Source organism: Aulonocara stuartgranti (assembly GCF_965226115.1).
Source record: "Aulonocara stuartgranti genome assembly, chromosome: 12".
NCBI lineage: Eukaryota > Metazoa > Chordata > Actinopteri > Cichliformes > Cichlidae > Aulonocara > Aulonocara stuartgranti.
Window position 1 is genome coordinate 4,804,902 of NC_138948.1, and position 17,346 is coordinate 4,822,247.

A 17,346-nucleotide genomic window follows, 5' to 3' on the forward strand; every position below is an offset into this window, starting at 1 on the left:
AGCCCATCTTTGTCACTCCCCATCTGTTTACATGCCGCTTTGTTTCCTTGTGTTAGTCTTTCTCTGTAGATGTCAGGAGAGGAAAAGAGACAAAAGTGACTCCCTTCCTGGTTCTGTTGGTGGTTTCTTCCTTTCTTTTTGCCCACCATCACCAGTTGCTGTTCGTAGCAGATTGTCTGATTGTTGGCCTTTTCTGTCTAAAATTATAGTACAGCTGGTTTGGGAATGCCTCAGTGTTCCAGCCCCAGTTGCTCCCCCTGTGTAAGACTCAGATAAGTGGCAGAAAACGGATGGATTATTCTGATTACTCACTCCCATGATTATTTAAACTCCTTAGATCAGCGGTCCCCAACCCCCGGGCCACGGACCGGTACCGGGCCGAGAGAGTTGAGGCTCGGGTGTGAAATTTGTGATTTTCAATGTTTTTATCGTCTCCTGTGTCTTATTTTGAAAGAAATATTTACCACCATAGTTACCATAGCAACCAGAGAGCATTAAGGGCAGAGAGGAGGATGTTACTCTTAATGTTGTCGGCGCATTTCAGGAGGACGCTGCTAATAAAGTTACACAATTACACAGTGAAATCGCGTTTATTATCATATTTACAAAATACATAGTTTTTGTCTTGGTCGTGTCATTTTATTTTGTTGTATTTATCTGCGACACCTTAATGGCCGGTCCGTGAAGATATTGTCTGACATTAAACCAGTCCGTGGCGCTAAAAAGCTTGGGGACCGCTGCCTTAGATACTGTAAGCAGAAATTTTGAAGGCTAAAAAAAAAATTAAGTTGATATAAAAGTGCTAAACCTGCAGTTCCTCTAGGTGCCACTGGAGGCTGGCTCCAAAAGTGAACCAGTCTCCACTGACTCATGTTGTGCTATCCAACTTCATAGAGGAAATAAGTCTACAGCCTGGAAAAGAGAGCAGTGTTAGCACCTATAGATGGTTTGCACTTTCTTCATGATTATATGGTTGGTAATTTTTTTCATATCTCACGCATTCAGATATCGGTAAGGTCCAAGGTAGGGCACACCTGCTTACACTTACAGGTGCGCTGGCACTGGCAGCCGCTCTGAGTTGAACTAGACCTGAACTATCTGTGGTGTTGGTGCCCATTGGGCCATTTTATCTGTGTAATACTACAATCTGCTGTGTAGTACAACCGGATACCTGTAAACGAGATAGGAACCATAAACTGCCGTGTGCATGACCCATTTTCTTATTTTCATCATTGAACAAGAGTAAATGCCCCACATCATCTGGGATGGTTCATAATCGTGCTTTTATGAGTCCAGCATTAAGAGAGAAGTAGGGTTGGAATATAGTAATTCAGATCCTATTAGTGTAGAATCATCTGTAACTATAATTAATCCTAAAATAAAATTAATGAAATTTAATAAAAAAAACAATTCTGGGATTAATATTCCAGCCTGCTAACTCTCTGCATCACATTCCTGAACAACTGGATCTGTTTTCGACCCACATTCCTTTTCAGAGCCTTGTTCAGTCGGCGATGCACAGAGATGTCAGTGGCGTGATTGCAGGAGTGGTGCTGTGAATCTGAGATCAGCAGACGCCACGTGTGAGAACAGAACAACCAAAAAAAATGATTCTGGAAAAATTGTAATTCCCCGGTGGCTTCAGGTGATTTCCTGTTTTGATTACACTTCTGTGAGGGTTCCCGCTCAGATAAGAAGCTCCCGATGCTCACCGTAAAACAGGGAGATGAGGCGATGTGATGCGATTTACTGTTGGGCCTGATTTACACGCATACACTAAAGTAAATACAAGTACACACACACCAGCTATTCCCTCCAGAGCCCTGACTCAGCTCAGTGCGGAGTCATCCGTCTTCTGCAAGAAAGACACTCATACTTTCTCTCAAACTTCAGAGATTTCAAGGTTGATGTTAAGTATTCAAGGCGACTCTCCTTCAACCTGAGGACAGCCAGGTCGTGTCATCACAGCCAAAGTGTGCTTTTCTGGAGAATTGTAAAGACCGTCCATGCATCTAAACTACCAGACAGTTCCGGCTGAAGTCAAATGAAAAGCCTGATGGGACGGAGAAGACAAATATTGCTGTCATTGGAGCTGTCAGAGGATATAAGTGATGGCCTGCTAACTGGTCACCTGAGAGGTTTATGAGTTCTTTGTTGCAGTATAATAAATGTTCCAGTGTAGAAATGGCTTTTTTCAGTGTGTAGCCACAACCGGACGACGCGACAAATCATCATTTTTACACTAAAAGAAAGAATTTAAGAATAAATTAGATTGCTTTAATGAATAAAATGATTTTGTGCACTTTGAATTTGAATCAGAATCAGAAAGACTTTATTTATCTCCAAGGGGCAATTAACATACAACATAGCAGCATAACGTTGAAGATAAGAACAATACGAACAGGCAATAAGAGTGAGATAATAAATACACAGAATATACGGTATATACAGTTTAAAATTACACAGTTTAAAATTAAAGTGACTGAGAGGTGAATAAATAACTGTAAGTGACTAAGAGTGAATAAAGTGTCGGTAGTATAAAAAGAGAATGAGAATACTTTATTAATCCCGAAGGAAATTTATGTTTCTGGTGCAGGAAATGGTCTTATCTGCTGGAGTTACAAAGCAGAGTGGCTTTGGGGACAAAGGTGGCTCTCCTGTGCTCTTTGTTTTCTAAATTGCATCTCTTCCTCTGTTTTCTCGTCAATCAGGAAGCTCTGTTGGCGGCTCACATGTCGTCACCCCTGACGTGCCTTTCTCTGTGGAGGACCTTACATCTGGCCATATCTCTTACGTCCAGGAGAGCCAGCTTAAACCTCAAACCAAGCAGGACATCTTCAGCGTCTACATCAGCGACGGGCTCAGTCAGACGGAAGCTTTCAGTGTGGAAATTGACATCCAGGTAAGGAAAAACTAAAAAGCTACTACTACTAAATCTTGTAGTACTATCATTATAAGTGACATTGATTAATGTATAATTAAGAATGTATTTCAAAATAAAGGAAGTTTGTTTTTCTTTGAAGATTTTGTTTCAACTCTCTTAATTTTTGAAGGTGTTTGTGTTAAATATACCGTTGCACTTTCCTTCATTTCTATGGCAGAAGTAACCACAATGACACAACGCCTTGGTTTGAGAAGCCCCATTTTGCCGTCTCAAGGCATTACTATTTTGTTTGTGTTATTTTTAGCCAAATGTGATGAAGAAGAGGGAGGACAGTTATCAGTTAGCTAGGTTAGCACAGAAATGGTTTTCTTTCCCAGCAAAATTCATTTCTAACCACAGACGTTGCTGCTTAAATAAATAAAAAACTAACTATATCCTTATTGCGTCCATGGGAATTAACAGGGTTAGTCATAGTCAAGTGCTGGTAATCAAATGCACTCGGTTAATTGATCATCAGCAAGTGTGAGCGCCTCTATAATGGTGGATATTTTGAGTTTGATGGTCTGTAGGTGTGTTTAGGAGGAAAGACATCAGCTTATGAATCTAGGAAGAGTTTTAAGGCCATTCCCAAACGTTTCACAAGTAAACAATTGTCAGGAGTGGATATTCCAACAAATTCACCCATATGCTCAGAAATTACAAAAAACTGAGAGCTCAATCTTACACTACACAGTTAGTATGTTAAATGTTTAAGTTTATGACAGTGTTAAAGTTTACACTCTCAGAAAGACTGAACAAGAATGGCTTACTAGAAATGTTACCAGGAAAAAGCATTTTCTCTCTAAAGAGACCATCCTGGCATCACGGTTCAGGTTTGCAAAGTTGCATCTGGATGAACCACAAAATCCTTTGATCAGGGGAGACCAGAGCGGAGATGTTTGACCATGATGCACTACACCACGAGTGAAAACCATCACAGCATATGAGCACAAAGACCTCTTACCAACTGTCAGCTCAGTGGTGGACGGACGATAACTTGGGCTCGTTTTGGACCCAGAGGACCCTGGACATTGAGTCAGCCATGAATTCATTTGTATACCAAAGTATTTTAGAGTCAAATGTCAGGTCATCTGACTGCTGACAGCTAAAGTTTGGCTTAAAATGACTCGTCTAAAATGTCAATAATTTCAAGCACGCCTTTAAAAGCTATTGAATCGTGGTATGTACTTAGTTTTTCACAGGACTGCATAATATTCTAGGTCTGAGGTAAAGTTCACGTCCTGTCTGTCAGTTTCAAACCATTGTTTTATAAGTAACACATTTTTCAGTCTTATGCCTGTAATGCTTCATTTTGGAAACTGTTGCACTTCACCCTGTACCCCCATCAGTCCAAATCACCAAGTTTAATTAGTTTCAGTTAGATAAGTCGCCCCTGTTGATGCTTTCGTTTCTTCAAAAGAAGACGATAAAAGCTTGAAAAAGACCAAAAACACTTTTTAAAAATTGAAGCTGGTGCACACCCATAAAAGTTTGAGCTGATTAAGTGGTGTCTGTGCTGATGAAAAGAGATGAAACGAGGTCTTAACAGCTCCACGCTCTATTAGTAATTTAAAAAAAAAAAAAAGAGGTCTTACTCAGCTTTTGTTTTTCTTTTTTACTGCTGTCCTTGAGCATCACAAGGCTTCCTCCAAGGAAAAACTGCTATGGCCTCAGGCTGTCCCTGTTTTTTTCTCCTTCATAAACACATAAACAAACTGAGATTCCAAATCCATCACTTAAGCCTGTTTTAGGTCTTGAGTTGGATTGATGGGGTTGTCAGTGAGCTGTTAAGTTTGTTGAGTGTGTGTATTTGAACACGTGACCTGTATATAATAAATCTTTCACGGTGTGTATTAATGTAGAGGTGGTAGTATACAACCCCTGGCAAAAAATATGAAATCCCCACACCAGGAGGACTGCTTCTGCTTTATTACTTTGTTGGCAATAACAAACCACAGATATGTCACAAAACCGTTATATTTAACACCTGAACATTGTGGCTGTGTGAAACAAACCAAACAGAACCACATTGTAATCTGCATTTATAAGACAAAAAATCTGAATATGCCAACGAGTCTGCAGTTAAGGGAAAGCCTGCAGACACACCACTTGGCTGACTGAAGGAAAACATCTCCCCAACAAGGGACCTGAAAAGATTATACATCTCTGGTGAAATATGCTGGTTATTCCTGGTCGCCTGTGTCTAAATTTTTGAGCGTATACAAGCAAAATGTTTGAGTAGACCTTGGAAGATGTCAAAGCATCAGGACAGAAACCAAAAATTGGACCACATCACAAATAAAAATAAAATCAGCAGGAACAGGAGTAATCTGCCATTACTTAAAATAATTTAACAGAAATTGTTTGAGATCTGCTTTGTGAAGCTGGTGTTCTGTTGGTGAGGAACAGTGTAGTTATTCCACAAATATTAAAAGATGTCTTTATTTTATTGTCTTTCAGCAGAGTAAAGAGGACAAAGAGCCGGTGGTGTCCGTCAGCAGCATCCATATAGAGGAAAACTCTGGAGTTGTCATCACCAACTCGTCTCTCAGCGTCCACGATCAGGACACACCAGAGAACGAGATCCTCTTCACTATTATCAGAATTCCCAGCTATGGTGAGCACAGACTGCATTGGCCTGTAAAGGCTGTTCTTCAACTGCACCTTTCATTGTTAAGTCTGTCTATGAGAATTCATTTTAAAGCAGCAGATTACTTTCAGCTTACTAAAAACTATTTCTTTCTGTCTATAAGTAATAACCTGTTATTATAAACTACTTTTAGCTGCTGCTCAGTTTACTATCTGTTAATAACTTAGTGCATTTGTCTAGCAGTTAGCTAACAGTTTTCCTTTGCTAATTCATACTGCTAGTTAATAAACTTAAATTTTATTGTTTTAATTATTAGGCAATTTAACTGATAGGTCTCGATTTAGAAAATGTACACAATCTTCTTCATAGCCTTAGCTAGCTTTATTGCAATTATTTATCCATTATTTTCAGCTAAAAGCTTGATTTGATTACTCACATGTAGCTAGCTGCTAACGTAGCTAACAGCTGAAGTGATTTATAGCTTTAGCAAGTTTTTTGGCTAAAACTCAGTTCATCTATATAAACTTGACATTTTTATTGCTTTTTGCTCTCTATTATAGAGTGCTCTTGACTCACCCTTCATTTCTTTATGTTTTGCTTCCAAGGAGCAAGATTTTCTTGTATTTTTAAGTGTACTTGAACGGTACTTCTCTGGGCTTCCTAGTGGTTTTTCAAAGTTGTTTTTTTTTTTTGCCATTGGCTGTTTCTTCACTCATTTTCAGTACAGTCCTATTACCTGGCTGTTTTCAGAGGACTGTCTACACATAACAGAGAATTTAGCAAAGAACCAATTTTAAATTGTATCCTTAGAAATCGAAGGTTTTGGTTCAAATCATCTTCGGGACGTACGGAGGAGGCGAGAGGTACAACAGTGACTGTCTACATCTGTCCAGCTCTTTAATGGTTCAGAGCTGCATTTCAGCCAGTGATGTTGGGGATTTTATCAAAATTGGTGGGATTATGAACCCAGAAAAGTGCAATTAGAACAGTCCCTTTGATCTCAGAATCAGAATACCTTATTAATCCCTGAGGAAATTATGCAATTTTACTGTTACTTAGATAAACAAACAGATGCTTTTGAGATACGTTTAGTTATTCTTCCTCTTAAAGTCCATTTGCTTATTCACCAGTTCATATGGCATCATATATGTTTTTCAAATATGAAAGCAACAGAGACGCTTCAAAAACAGAATTATGTGTTAACACAGCAGCAACCCAGCAGGTAAACATGGAAAAATATGCAGTGATGTGCAGTCAGTATATTAAAATATCTCACATACTTTAGATCTGCACACACACAAAACCTAACACAGAGCTCAGGAGAGAGTTATGTTAAGAGGTACCTGGCATGTTGATAGTAAATAGTTCTGGACGTGATAGAGATGAACAGACACACACAGAGTCATAAACACATTACTCTTATTTCCGACACCCAAACAGTTTAAAACAAGACAAACACAGCGGCCGCCCGCTGCAGCGCTGCATTCTGACTGCAGCCATTCCTCACATGACACAGCGACACAAACTCAAATCAACTGACCTCCAAACACTTTGTTTTTCTGACGCCCTCTCACCGTCCCAAATTGAATTTTCTCTCCGCCTGCCACAGTCTGGTAGACCAAAAGAAATTGCTTCACGGAAAACACATTTTTTTAAGATAAGTATACAGCACTTAGTCACAGCAAAAATGTCTTTTAACCCAATTTTAGCAAAGTTTACAAAGTCGTGAAAGACGGCGGAATATAAACCCTGTTTCACAGGATCTCATTTGTTCTTTACATGTTACGATTTTTATTTTAACGCCATAATGACCCAAAACTTAAAGGCATTCTCTCTAACTGACTGTTCTGTATTTAAGGATTTAAGGAGCTTTGTTAATGCAAAGGCAATCTCCGACTGACACTTCTGAATTCCTGGTCTTGATCATGCAAATTAGTCGTATGGATTAGATGTCCATTTGATACTAACTCGATGCTGTCTTCAACTATCACCCCTCCCATACTCCTCACCCACCCCAACAGACACCTGGTCTGGGACATTCCTCCCCCCCCTCCCACTCAGTTAAAGCACCATAAAGCAGCTGGTGAAACCAAGCGTGCCTCCGCCATAAAACCACCGGCGTGAACGGTTGATGGGACAGAGCGGGAGATGAGTGATTTCAGGCGTGTCGATGACTCCCAGTCAGCTCGTCTTTTTAACTGGCCACCTCTCCACTGTCCACACACACACACACCCCTACAACGATCTATTTATCTTAGAGGAAGTATGAGATGCCAGGTTGCAGCAACACTCCAGCAAATGTGCACGCACTTGTAGACCTCGTGCTGTCGAAGCAGTCTAAGGCCAAGAGATATTTCTAAATGCACATAATTTTCAGGTAATTAGTGCCAAACAGTCTCAAACTCTATGAATTAATCTTAATGCAAATAACATGGGGATACCCCAACGATGGATTTGCACTGACAAAATAAAAGATTCATTTAAAAAAAGGCAAAATATAGAAAATCCAGTGAAAATAAATACTGCAGGGCAATAGATAATAAATTGACTGCAAGCTCTGAAAATATTTTCATAGGTTTAATATGCAAATCATTTTTTCATTTTTTACACAGCATTCCAACATTTTTTGGAAATTGGGGTTGTATTTGATTTAATTAATGATTTTTGGCTTTTTAAATCCTCCATAGAGGATTGGTGGAAGTGTTTGATTTGTTCATCTTCTACTTTTAAACAGTGCGGAAACGTTTCACTGCAGACGTTTAAAAAAAAAAGAAGAAGAAGAAGAGGGAATGTGTGGGAGGGAATAAATGAGGGTGTACGTCTGTGTGTCCCCTCTTCACGCTGCAGGATTTGGACTTAAATCCTATTTAAACCTGGGCTTTGATTTAAGAAGCAGGGTAATTTAGAGGAATCTAAAATGTCTCATTAGGTTCTACAAAGAGCTTTCTTGTCTTTCATGTGCTGCATGAAAAACTCAAACATCCTCCATTTGACTTAGATAATCAGAGCAATTAAAAAGATGTACTTATTCAGTTACCACTCCCCCACTTACACCCACTTCACAATCTGAGCTTGGTTTATTTTTTATTCCCCTAGGCAAGCTCCGCAGGCGGCAGTTCTACTCCCAGCCACTGGAGAACGGTCGCGTCCTAACGCAGGGCTCCACATTCACCTATCAGGATGTGGTGGATCAGCTGCTGGTTTACACGCCTGAAACTGTCAGCGGGGGAGCAGACGAGATGGCCTTCACCCTCACCGATGGCATTCACACCCACACGGGCCGCCTGGAGTTCACGATGGACGTCACGAGGAGCGAGGGACCTCGAATGACCGTCAACAGAGGACTGCAGCTTCCAGCAGGTGAGAGTCAAGAAATGCAGTAATAAACGATATGTCTGTGTTTAATGAGATGTTGACTCATCTCAGGTTAAACCAGACGCCCGGGGACACCAGTCAGAATACTTTTACAATCATAAATAAACTCAGTAGTTTTTCTTTTCACGCTTATAGCCTCTTGTTTTTCTCTTCTTCCTCCTAAATCAGTTTGTTCATAGTTCCCCTGCTTAGAGTGAGAAACTACGTTAAAATAGTGTTGTTTTTATTTAAAAAAAAACCTCAGCTGATTAGTAATTATTCACATGAATGTATTATGATACACTGTAGTGCCCCATTTTTAATATTTTCCACTTTTTTCTTCCTATTTTATTTGTTATGTCCAGCTTTTCGTGTGTGGGGAAATATTTGGGTTTTTTTATGGGTTATTAAAAGACAAATTAAGGCTTGTTAAGGTTTTTGTTTCAAGAGTATTTCTCAGTCTCTGCAAGTGAGTTTAAGCAGCTCTTGTATTTTCAGTCGGAAAAAAAAAAGAATCCAATCAAATAAATAAAGTCATCAAATAAATGTAAAGTAAAATCTGATCACTGACATTTCTGTACTTTTTCAGGGTCATCATCTAAGATCACAGAGCAGAATCTGAAAGGTACTGACATCGACTCAGACCACCTGAAGCTCCGGTACATCTTGACCAAAGACCCCCCAGTCGGCAAGCTGCAGCTCAACAGGAGCAGCCGAGCGGAGAGCGTTTCTGTGAGAGGTCCCATTCAGAGCTTCACTCAGGAGGACGTCAACAAAGGTGCCAGCTTTAGTTTTTATTGTTGTAACTTTGCACAGATGTCCCACAGTTTTCGGTCTTTGCTTTATCTTAGACTGTATATAAAAGATGGATGTCACCTCTAGGTTTGGAACGACTGCTTTAATCCTGCGTTTTTCCCAGTGACCAGCAGGAACCAGCAGATAAAGTGACATGATGTCTTTTGCAGGCCAACGTGGAAGTTAGCAACATATAAGGATATCGTATCAGCAAAAGAAACACGTCAGGCTACAGATGAAGTAAAACTCCTGCATTTGCTGCGATGATGTTGCCTGTTACAACAATTTCTGTAATTTAGCAATTTGTTAGCAAATTACTTAAAATGTTTTATGTTGTAGAACATAAAGTAAAAGTATCAAAGCCACTGTTATAGCCCATATTTTAAGCATCTAACCAAATGCTCATCTCCTTTGTGACAAAGGTGGTCTTGACCTGTAGTTTAAAGATTGAATGAATACAACATTATAAATTATGGGCCCTTTAATAGATTATAAAACGGGATATGCTTTCACACTTTCAGCTCAGGCGTCCGAGTCATGGTAGACTAAAGCTCTTGAGTCGAATGCAGCTGGACTGATAAATGTTGGTATGGTGTGCAGTGCAGTGAAGAGTGCTTGGATTTAATACACAGGAGAGAGCAAACAACCACTCCGCACGTGCAGAGCAAATACAGGAGAGCCTGAAGTTTCAGCTCTTCAATACAAGCCCCAGATGTGCATGTGCATGGAAAGGACAAGACAAGAGACTATTTTGAGGATATGGAGGTTCACATTTAAGACAGAGAAAGGAAGTGGTTTGAGAGAGCATTAAAGGAATGTGAATGACCATCACTGAAAAAAGGTCATGTGTAATACAGTCCTGAGAGCCTGTTCAGAGCAATTTAACCTCGACTGATACCTCAACGCATGCGTCCTTAAGTCACAAACATGTCCTGACGTGGCGTCTCGGGACCACCTTAGAGGTTAAATGCCCCATCAGCTGCTATAACAGGTCATTTTAACTTGGTGATGTCACAGTGGCTACAGCTAACTGTGTATGCAGTTTATTATCTTACTTCTTAGTTTTGTTGTTGGAGGTAAGATAATGGCAGAGGGGTGGGTTGAGAAGCAAGAGGTATTTATTGATGAACTCTTAACTTGCACAGCTTGATGGCAGAGTAAAAATTGCTCCAGTTTTATTGCTGCTTTCACCCAGACATGGACAAGAATACAAAATGCAGAAAAGGTCACAGGTGGTTTGCAGTGTACATTTATCAAAATGTAATTTTAAACCACATTTCTGCTAAATTCAGTTCACTCATTGTTTGAATTACATTCAAAAACTTAGTGATAAGACAAAATAAAAGCGTAGAAGACGCATTCAAAGCTCTCAGTGCTTTCTAGTTTCGCTCACAGTAATTTAGCTCTAAGGTCGTGCGATTCATTGGAGTTTAATTATTCCCAGCAGTTACACTTTTGCATGAAGTCAGAAGCTTTGACACCGAGTGCTTGTCTCTGTCTTGCAGGCCTGCTGCAGTACAGCCACGAGAAGGGGGAGAAAGGAGGAAGCCTGTCGTTCAAGTTCAACCTGCTCGATCCGGAGGGCAACAAACTGATCGACCAGTCCTTCTTCATCAGTGTGCTCGGTAGGGTTTCCTCCACCCTCTGCAAAGCAGGGACTGAAGTGTTCTTTCATTTGGTGGAGACGAGAAGGCAATTACTGCAGATTTATCCCTCCGTCTCAGGCGTGGTTACTGATGTGATGCTGCATCCTGCATACGTCCTGAATACGAATTGTGTGCAGTCATGTTATTTATAACCCACTTTTACAGCTTGTTAGCTTTCGCATGTTAAATGAGCTCGTTTTGGGTTTTTAATCGACATTCTCAGAAATTTGTAAATTTCATTCGCTACAGTGATTTTCTTTTTATCATCACTGTAATGCAATTATTTTTGGCAATTTTTAGTCATATATAAATGACACTATTCTTTTTGAGATTGTGAGAAAAGAAAAAAAGATGCATTTTTATTTTAAGCTACGCAGACTTATTTTGCAGTTGTGTGTAGTCAACTGCCAAAGACCCATTCTGAGCCATGATAAACCTTGAAAACTCAGCTGCGCACATTTTTATTGTCACCGTTTCCATCTAAAAAGCTTCCTCTCGCTTCCTTCTGGGGATAAAACCAACTATTGCACTGGTTCAGCAGTTTGAATCCAGTGTCCACATGAGAAGCTACTGGATATTGAAGGATTGCCTTTCCCTCATGGTTGAGCAGCATCCCGACTCTCTCATATCTTTTGCAGCTCTCTTTTTAGCCTATTATTTTCTCACCTTTTTCACTTTTCTGTTTATTGCACCCTCTCAGATGTGACTACAGGGAAGCTCTCCTTCCATATCTCTTCCTGCCGTGCTGCCCTCTGATGACTTCTTTGCCCTTCTCTCACTCTTTTCTATCTTTTTTTTTACATCTTTCAAACCTATATCACTTTTTCACACCTCCTGATATGAAACTGTCGTTCTCGGTCTATATAAATCTCAGCTTATTTCACCTCCTCTGCTATAGTCCATCCTTTCTCCCTTTTACCAGGATAAGAAACTGATTCTTAATACTTTGATTTCCTTTTGGATGAATTGTTTTCCCAAACGCTGCCAAAAGCCGGGTTTTACTGATAAATCTTAGCTTGACGGGGGAATTTTTTTCTTCTCTCTGCTCCTTTTCTTTTTATACTGACCTTATTTATTTTATCTTGCAGAGGACCATCTCCCTCCATCTGTAGTGGTAAACAAAGGCCTGGTGCTTGATGAAAACTCAGTGAAGAAGCTGACCACGCTGCAGCTGTCAGCCAGCGACCAGGACAGCGAGCCGGGCGAGCTCATCTACCGTGTCACCAAACAGACGAGCCTGGGGCACCTCGAGCATACTGCCAGTCCAGGTAGACCAGGCCTATATGTCAGTGTTTTTAGAAGCTAATTCCATACTGTACAGAAAGTCAGGTGTGCATGCTGTTTGTGAGGCAAAGCACAGGGAAAGGCGTGATTACATATGCACAAGGGGCTGACACAGAGGGTGCAAAAGCAAAGGTGACAGCCAAACACTAAACCAAACCAAACTTTTTCAACTGCTCGGTGAGTACTTGGCATCCTGCATGCAAACTGCAGGTGACTATGGCATTCTGATTGCTACCAAAGCAATTACACTTGTGTTTTTGGTGCAGCAGACTCTGATTTCACCTGGCAACCAACACCAACCAATGGCGTTTTCCCCAAAGTTTCCAGGGGTGTGCAGCGCTGTGGTGCATTGATCACCTCTCCGGTTTGAGCCTGTCCAAAGACATGCTTGTCAATTGGTGATTCTAAAGTGCCTGTCGGTGTGATGGTAGTAGAAGTATTTTAGTGACAACAGGGTGTGGCAGCACGAGAGCTGAGCTGAGGAAACCTTCATGCATCAAATACCAAGAGAGTCAGGGGAACACCGGGGACCGACAATAAAACTAAAGCAGGGAGCTAAGAACTTAATCACAAAAACCCGACTTCACTACAATAACAAAAGAAAATGGAACCAAAAACTTTCCAAAACCAAATCTCATCACAAACTCTGTAGATGGAGACTCGTTCCCTTCTGTATATGATAACTGACTCCACACACAGACGGAGCTGTAATGAAGCTTGCTCCAGTTCCTCCATCCATTATTTCTGTTCTATTCCAGCTGCCCTCTACAAAACAGACACACTCACGCACTCTGTCTTTCTGCTTCTTGTGACACAAACAAACTTCAAATGACTGCAGCCATAACTAAAATTCTCATCTTGTGATGCAATAAAGAGAAAACAAAAAAGGAATAACTGATGCATCCTCCGATCACAGAGAGGTGATTATTAGCTTCCGTGCTGTTGAGGATTTCAGCCCCGGCTGAACGGATTCCCCACACGAGTGCTTGCAGCATGTTAACGAGCTGGATGTTAACACTGCTCCCCGATCTTCAAGCATCAGATCACCTCTGAGCCACAGAGCAGCACCGGATAATTACTGCTAGCCATTCAGCCAGTCTGTCACACCATGCTAACACGCACAGCTAGCCCACTGCCCCTATGGGAAGCTTGTCAGCATACGAGGAATGTCAAGGTAACAGCACAAAGAGATGAATGCTCCCTTTCAGCTCCCGCTCTCAAAGCCAATGTTTTCAAGGGGCTTATTAAATGACTGAGGTTATGACACACCTCTCCAGCTGAGTGTTTGCCAAAAGGCACTTGTCTCGCAAAATGCTTAAGACAGTAACCTGCCTCACCTCCTCAAATGATTTTTGCAGCTTTGTTTTAGACACTAGTTTGAGGCGTAGCTCAAGCTTCCTAATAAATGACAGAAGTAGATACAGCTTATGTTGTTTGATCCTAAAGTTTAAAATTCCGATAAAGCTTAAAGTTGAGTGTGTAGCCCTTTTTCTGCCACATTAAAGAAGGAAAGACTTCAGTCAGATCCATCGGCCAGGTTAACTTTGGTCAGGTAATGGTGTCTTCCTTTTGCCTGATGTTGCTCATTAGAGTAGAAATATTCACCTCCCACAGCCGATGGGTGAACTGCTTCCTTAATAACTTAGAAACTATGACTATATTAAACGACACAACACATCTTTTAAAATAGTAATTAGTTACTAATTACTGATTACTTCTCCAAGAAAGTAATCCTGTTGCTTTACCGATTTCTTATTTTTAAAAGTAATTGCTTTATTACTTAGTTACTTTGTTTCTTTTTTTTAAAAACATGATACACAACCTGAATACATAATAAAGCAACAGACCTTTTTCTATTTTTTCTGCGTAATCGGTCATGGATTTTTTCAATGTTTTTGTCACTTTTTACAGAATCAAACTCAAAGTAATGTCAGTACTTCCAAGCTTTAAATGCTGCATGGTCGTACTCTCTCCCGCACTCCATATTATCCGTTGCTGATCTACACACGTCTGTTGCTGCCGCGGACGTTCCACGCTCATGAGACACTCTCACAAACAAAATCACAACGGTTTAGTAACGCAGTAATGTAGCCTGCTTACAGGAAAGTAACAGTAATCTAATTACCTTTTTTGCAATAGTAATCCCTTACTTTACTCTTTACTTAAAAAAGTAATGAGATTATGCGTTATTGCCTGTCTCTGGTCCACATACAGAAAGTATCATAGAAGGATTTAAGGAATCATGCTACATTTGACCTCTGACCTCTTGTTCATGGTTAATAAATTAAGAGTCAAAGTGACAAATTTAAAACTTTGTTGCTTACTACCATTGTTTGGAATAGATAGGAATATAGGGAATTATATATTTTTATTTAAAGACAGCATTGTGAAGAGAAAGAGAATGACCTGCCTAGTTAATAGGAAATATACTTTACTATAATATATAATATTCATGTACTTTATTATTAAACATTTAAACAATGAGAGGAATTGTACACATGTAGTATATCTGCATATCTGTATAAATAAAAAAGAATTATGTCAAGTACAGTAACGTGGGTTTCAGCAGGACAAAATAAAAGCCCTTGCTCTTGTTTTTATTTCAATACAAATTTCTTAAAGAAGGACAAAGAAAAGGAAATAAATAAATACAAAATATCACACTATTGCCCTTGAATTATTTCTAAAAACCGGACATCTGTGCAGACCACAACTAGACAGATAAGCCGATCGGATTCAGACTTAAACTAACATCAGACAGTCTCTACAACCATTAAACATCCAATATACTCAACTTCCCAGAAAGTTTTAACTTCACGTGTGAAAATAGGAATGATTTTTGCTGTGTTTTGTACCACGGTATCAGCTCAGATGTTAACCTGCATAGCATTCAGCCCATGTTTAAACAAAATGTGGCATTTTCTGCTATTCCCTGTCAGGACAAATGGAAAATGTAATTTGCTTAAATATGATGGAGCTAAAAAAAAGCTTGGTTTTCATCACTGACTGAGAATATTGGATCTGTCTCACAGCCTGCCTGTCCTGATTATAATGATGTATAAACCTTCAGCTGAGGAGTAGATGCCAAAAGCCAGGAAGACCACAGAATTGCGCTCATTTTGCTGTCAATAGATGACATGAAGAGAGCTGATGCTGAGATGTCTTTATTTCCTCCCCCCAGATGATGGAGGGAATGGAAAAGGAGGTGGTGGGGGGGTGAAAAGAAGAGGGTAAAGGGAGTGTAGACGGGGCAAAAAGAGAGGGATACGAGAGGGGAAAAAGAAGGCAAAAGAGAGAGGAGAGAAACCCCCAACAATCCCCTCTGAGCAAGCACCAGGCGACAGTGGATAGGAAAAACTCCTTTTAAAATGAAAGAAAGCTAAAGGAGAAACTTATGGCAGAACCAGGCTCAGGAGGGGGCAGTCAACTGCCGGGACTGGTCGGGGGGGTGAGGGTGAAAAAAGGATGAAGAAGGGAGGGGAGAGGAGTGGTGAAAATTAAGATGGAATAGAGGTGGAAGAAAACGAGGTTACATCAGGTGAGGAGCAGCAGTGTCCCTCCTCCAGAACCAGTGGAGGCGTTTTCCCTTCTTTTTCAGACACTGTTGCACGAGCAGTGTTTTCTGCTCGTTGAGGGTTTTCAGCTCATCGACTGTTTCTGCGTTTTCTTTCTCAAGTTTGTTGCATCGTTTCACCATGTTTTCTAATTCTTCTTGTTTTCCTTCAAGCTTGTCTTTCAGTTCTTTAACTGTTGCCTTCTCCATTCGCTTTGCTTTGTGCATATCTGTATTTCTCTGTTCTGCTTTCTTGTGCATGTCTTCTAAATGCTGGTTTCTCTTCTGGATTTCTTGAAGTCTACGCTGCAGGTCTTCGTGTGTTTTCTGTTGTTTTTGCGCCTGGATTTCAGTGTTTTTGTACTTCAAATTGTTGGAAAGTTTCTCAAGTTCTGTGTTGTTTCTCAGCATTTCATTGATGCGATGCTGCATCTCTGAGCAGTTTTTTCTTTTCTCCTTCCAGTACAGTTGTTTTGTACTTCAAATTGTTGGAAAGTTTCTCAAGTTCTGTGTTGTTTCTCAGCATTTCATTGATGCGATGCTGCATCTCTGAGCAGTTTTTTCTTTTCTCCTTCCAGTACAGTTGTTTTGTACTTCGTTTCATTATACAATTCTTGGAGTGTTTTTCTTCTGGAGAATAAGTTTTTCTTCTTCCTGTTGTATTTTCTGTTGGTCTTTTTCTTGAAGCAACTCTTTATTTCTGTGCACTGTTTTATCGAGCTTTATTTGGAGCAATCTGTGTTTTTCCTCCATCTCTTCAAGCTTGGAGTCCTTTTGTTTCTGTTTCATTTCCATTTGCTTCTTGTCTTGAAGCAACTGTTGATTTTTGTGCAGAGTTTTCTTATGCTTTACCTGCAGTGCTTTGCATTTTTCCTCCATGCCTTGGAGTTTGCTCTGCATGTCTCTCTGCTCTATGGGCTGTTGTTTCTTGTCTTGGTGGATTTCTTTAATTTTTTTCCAGAGCTTCATCAAGCTTTTCTTGGAGCTCCTGATTCTTTTTGTCTTGGAGAGCCCATTCTTTCTCCTTTCACCTTCTTTTTCTTGAAGCTGGTAGGATCATTTTTCTAATTCAGCGCTCTTTCTCTCATTTTCTTGCGCCTGATTTGTATCAGCTACCAGTTAACTGGAAGCTGATACAAATCAGGATTTAAAACCATTTTTTGTTTGTTTGTTTTTCTGTTTGACTCCTTGTTTTATTTAA

General features: G+C 40.2%; 1 protein-coding gene across 3 annotated transcripts in view; it reads left to right on the forward strand.

The window, feature by feature from the left end:
* Nucleotides 1-17,346, forward strand: part of fras1 (Fraser extracellular matrix complex subunit 1) — a 299,701-nt gene that overhangs the window by 252,412 nt on the left and 29,943 nt on the right. For 2 of the 3 annotated variants that reach the window (XM_082555470.1, XM_082555468.1), the window contains 6 exons: nt 2,712-2,902; nt 5,384-5,540; nt 8,610-8,873; nt 9,457-9,645; nt 11,168-11,287; nt 12,397-12,576. In XM_082555470.1, the coding sequence (XP_082411596.1) occupies nt 2,712-2,902; nt 5,384-5,540; nt 8,610-8,873; nt 9,457-9,645; nt 11,168-11,287; nt 12,397-12,576 (1,101 nt within the window). The remainder of the gene's footprint in view (nt 1-2,711; nt 2,903-5,383; nt 5,541-8,609; nt 8,874-9,456; nt 9,646-11,167; nt 11,288-12,396; nt 12,577-17,346) is intronic. The other variant, XM_082555469.1, reaches the window with a different exon arrangement.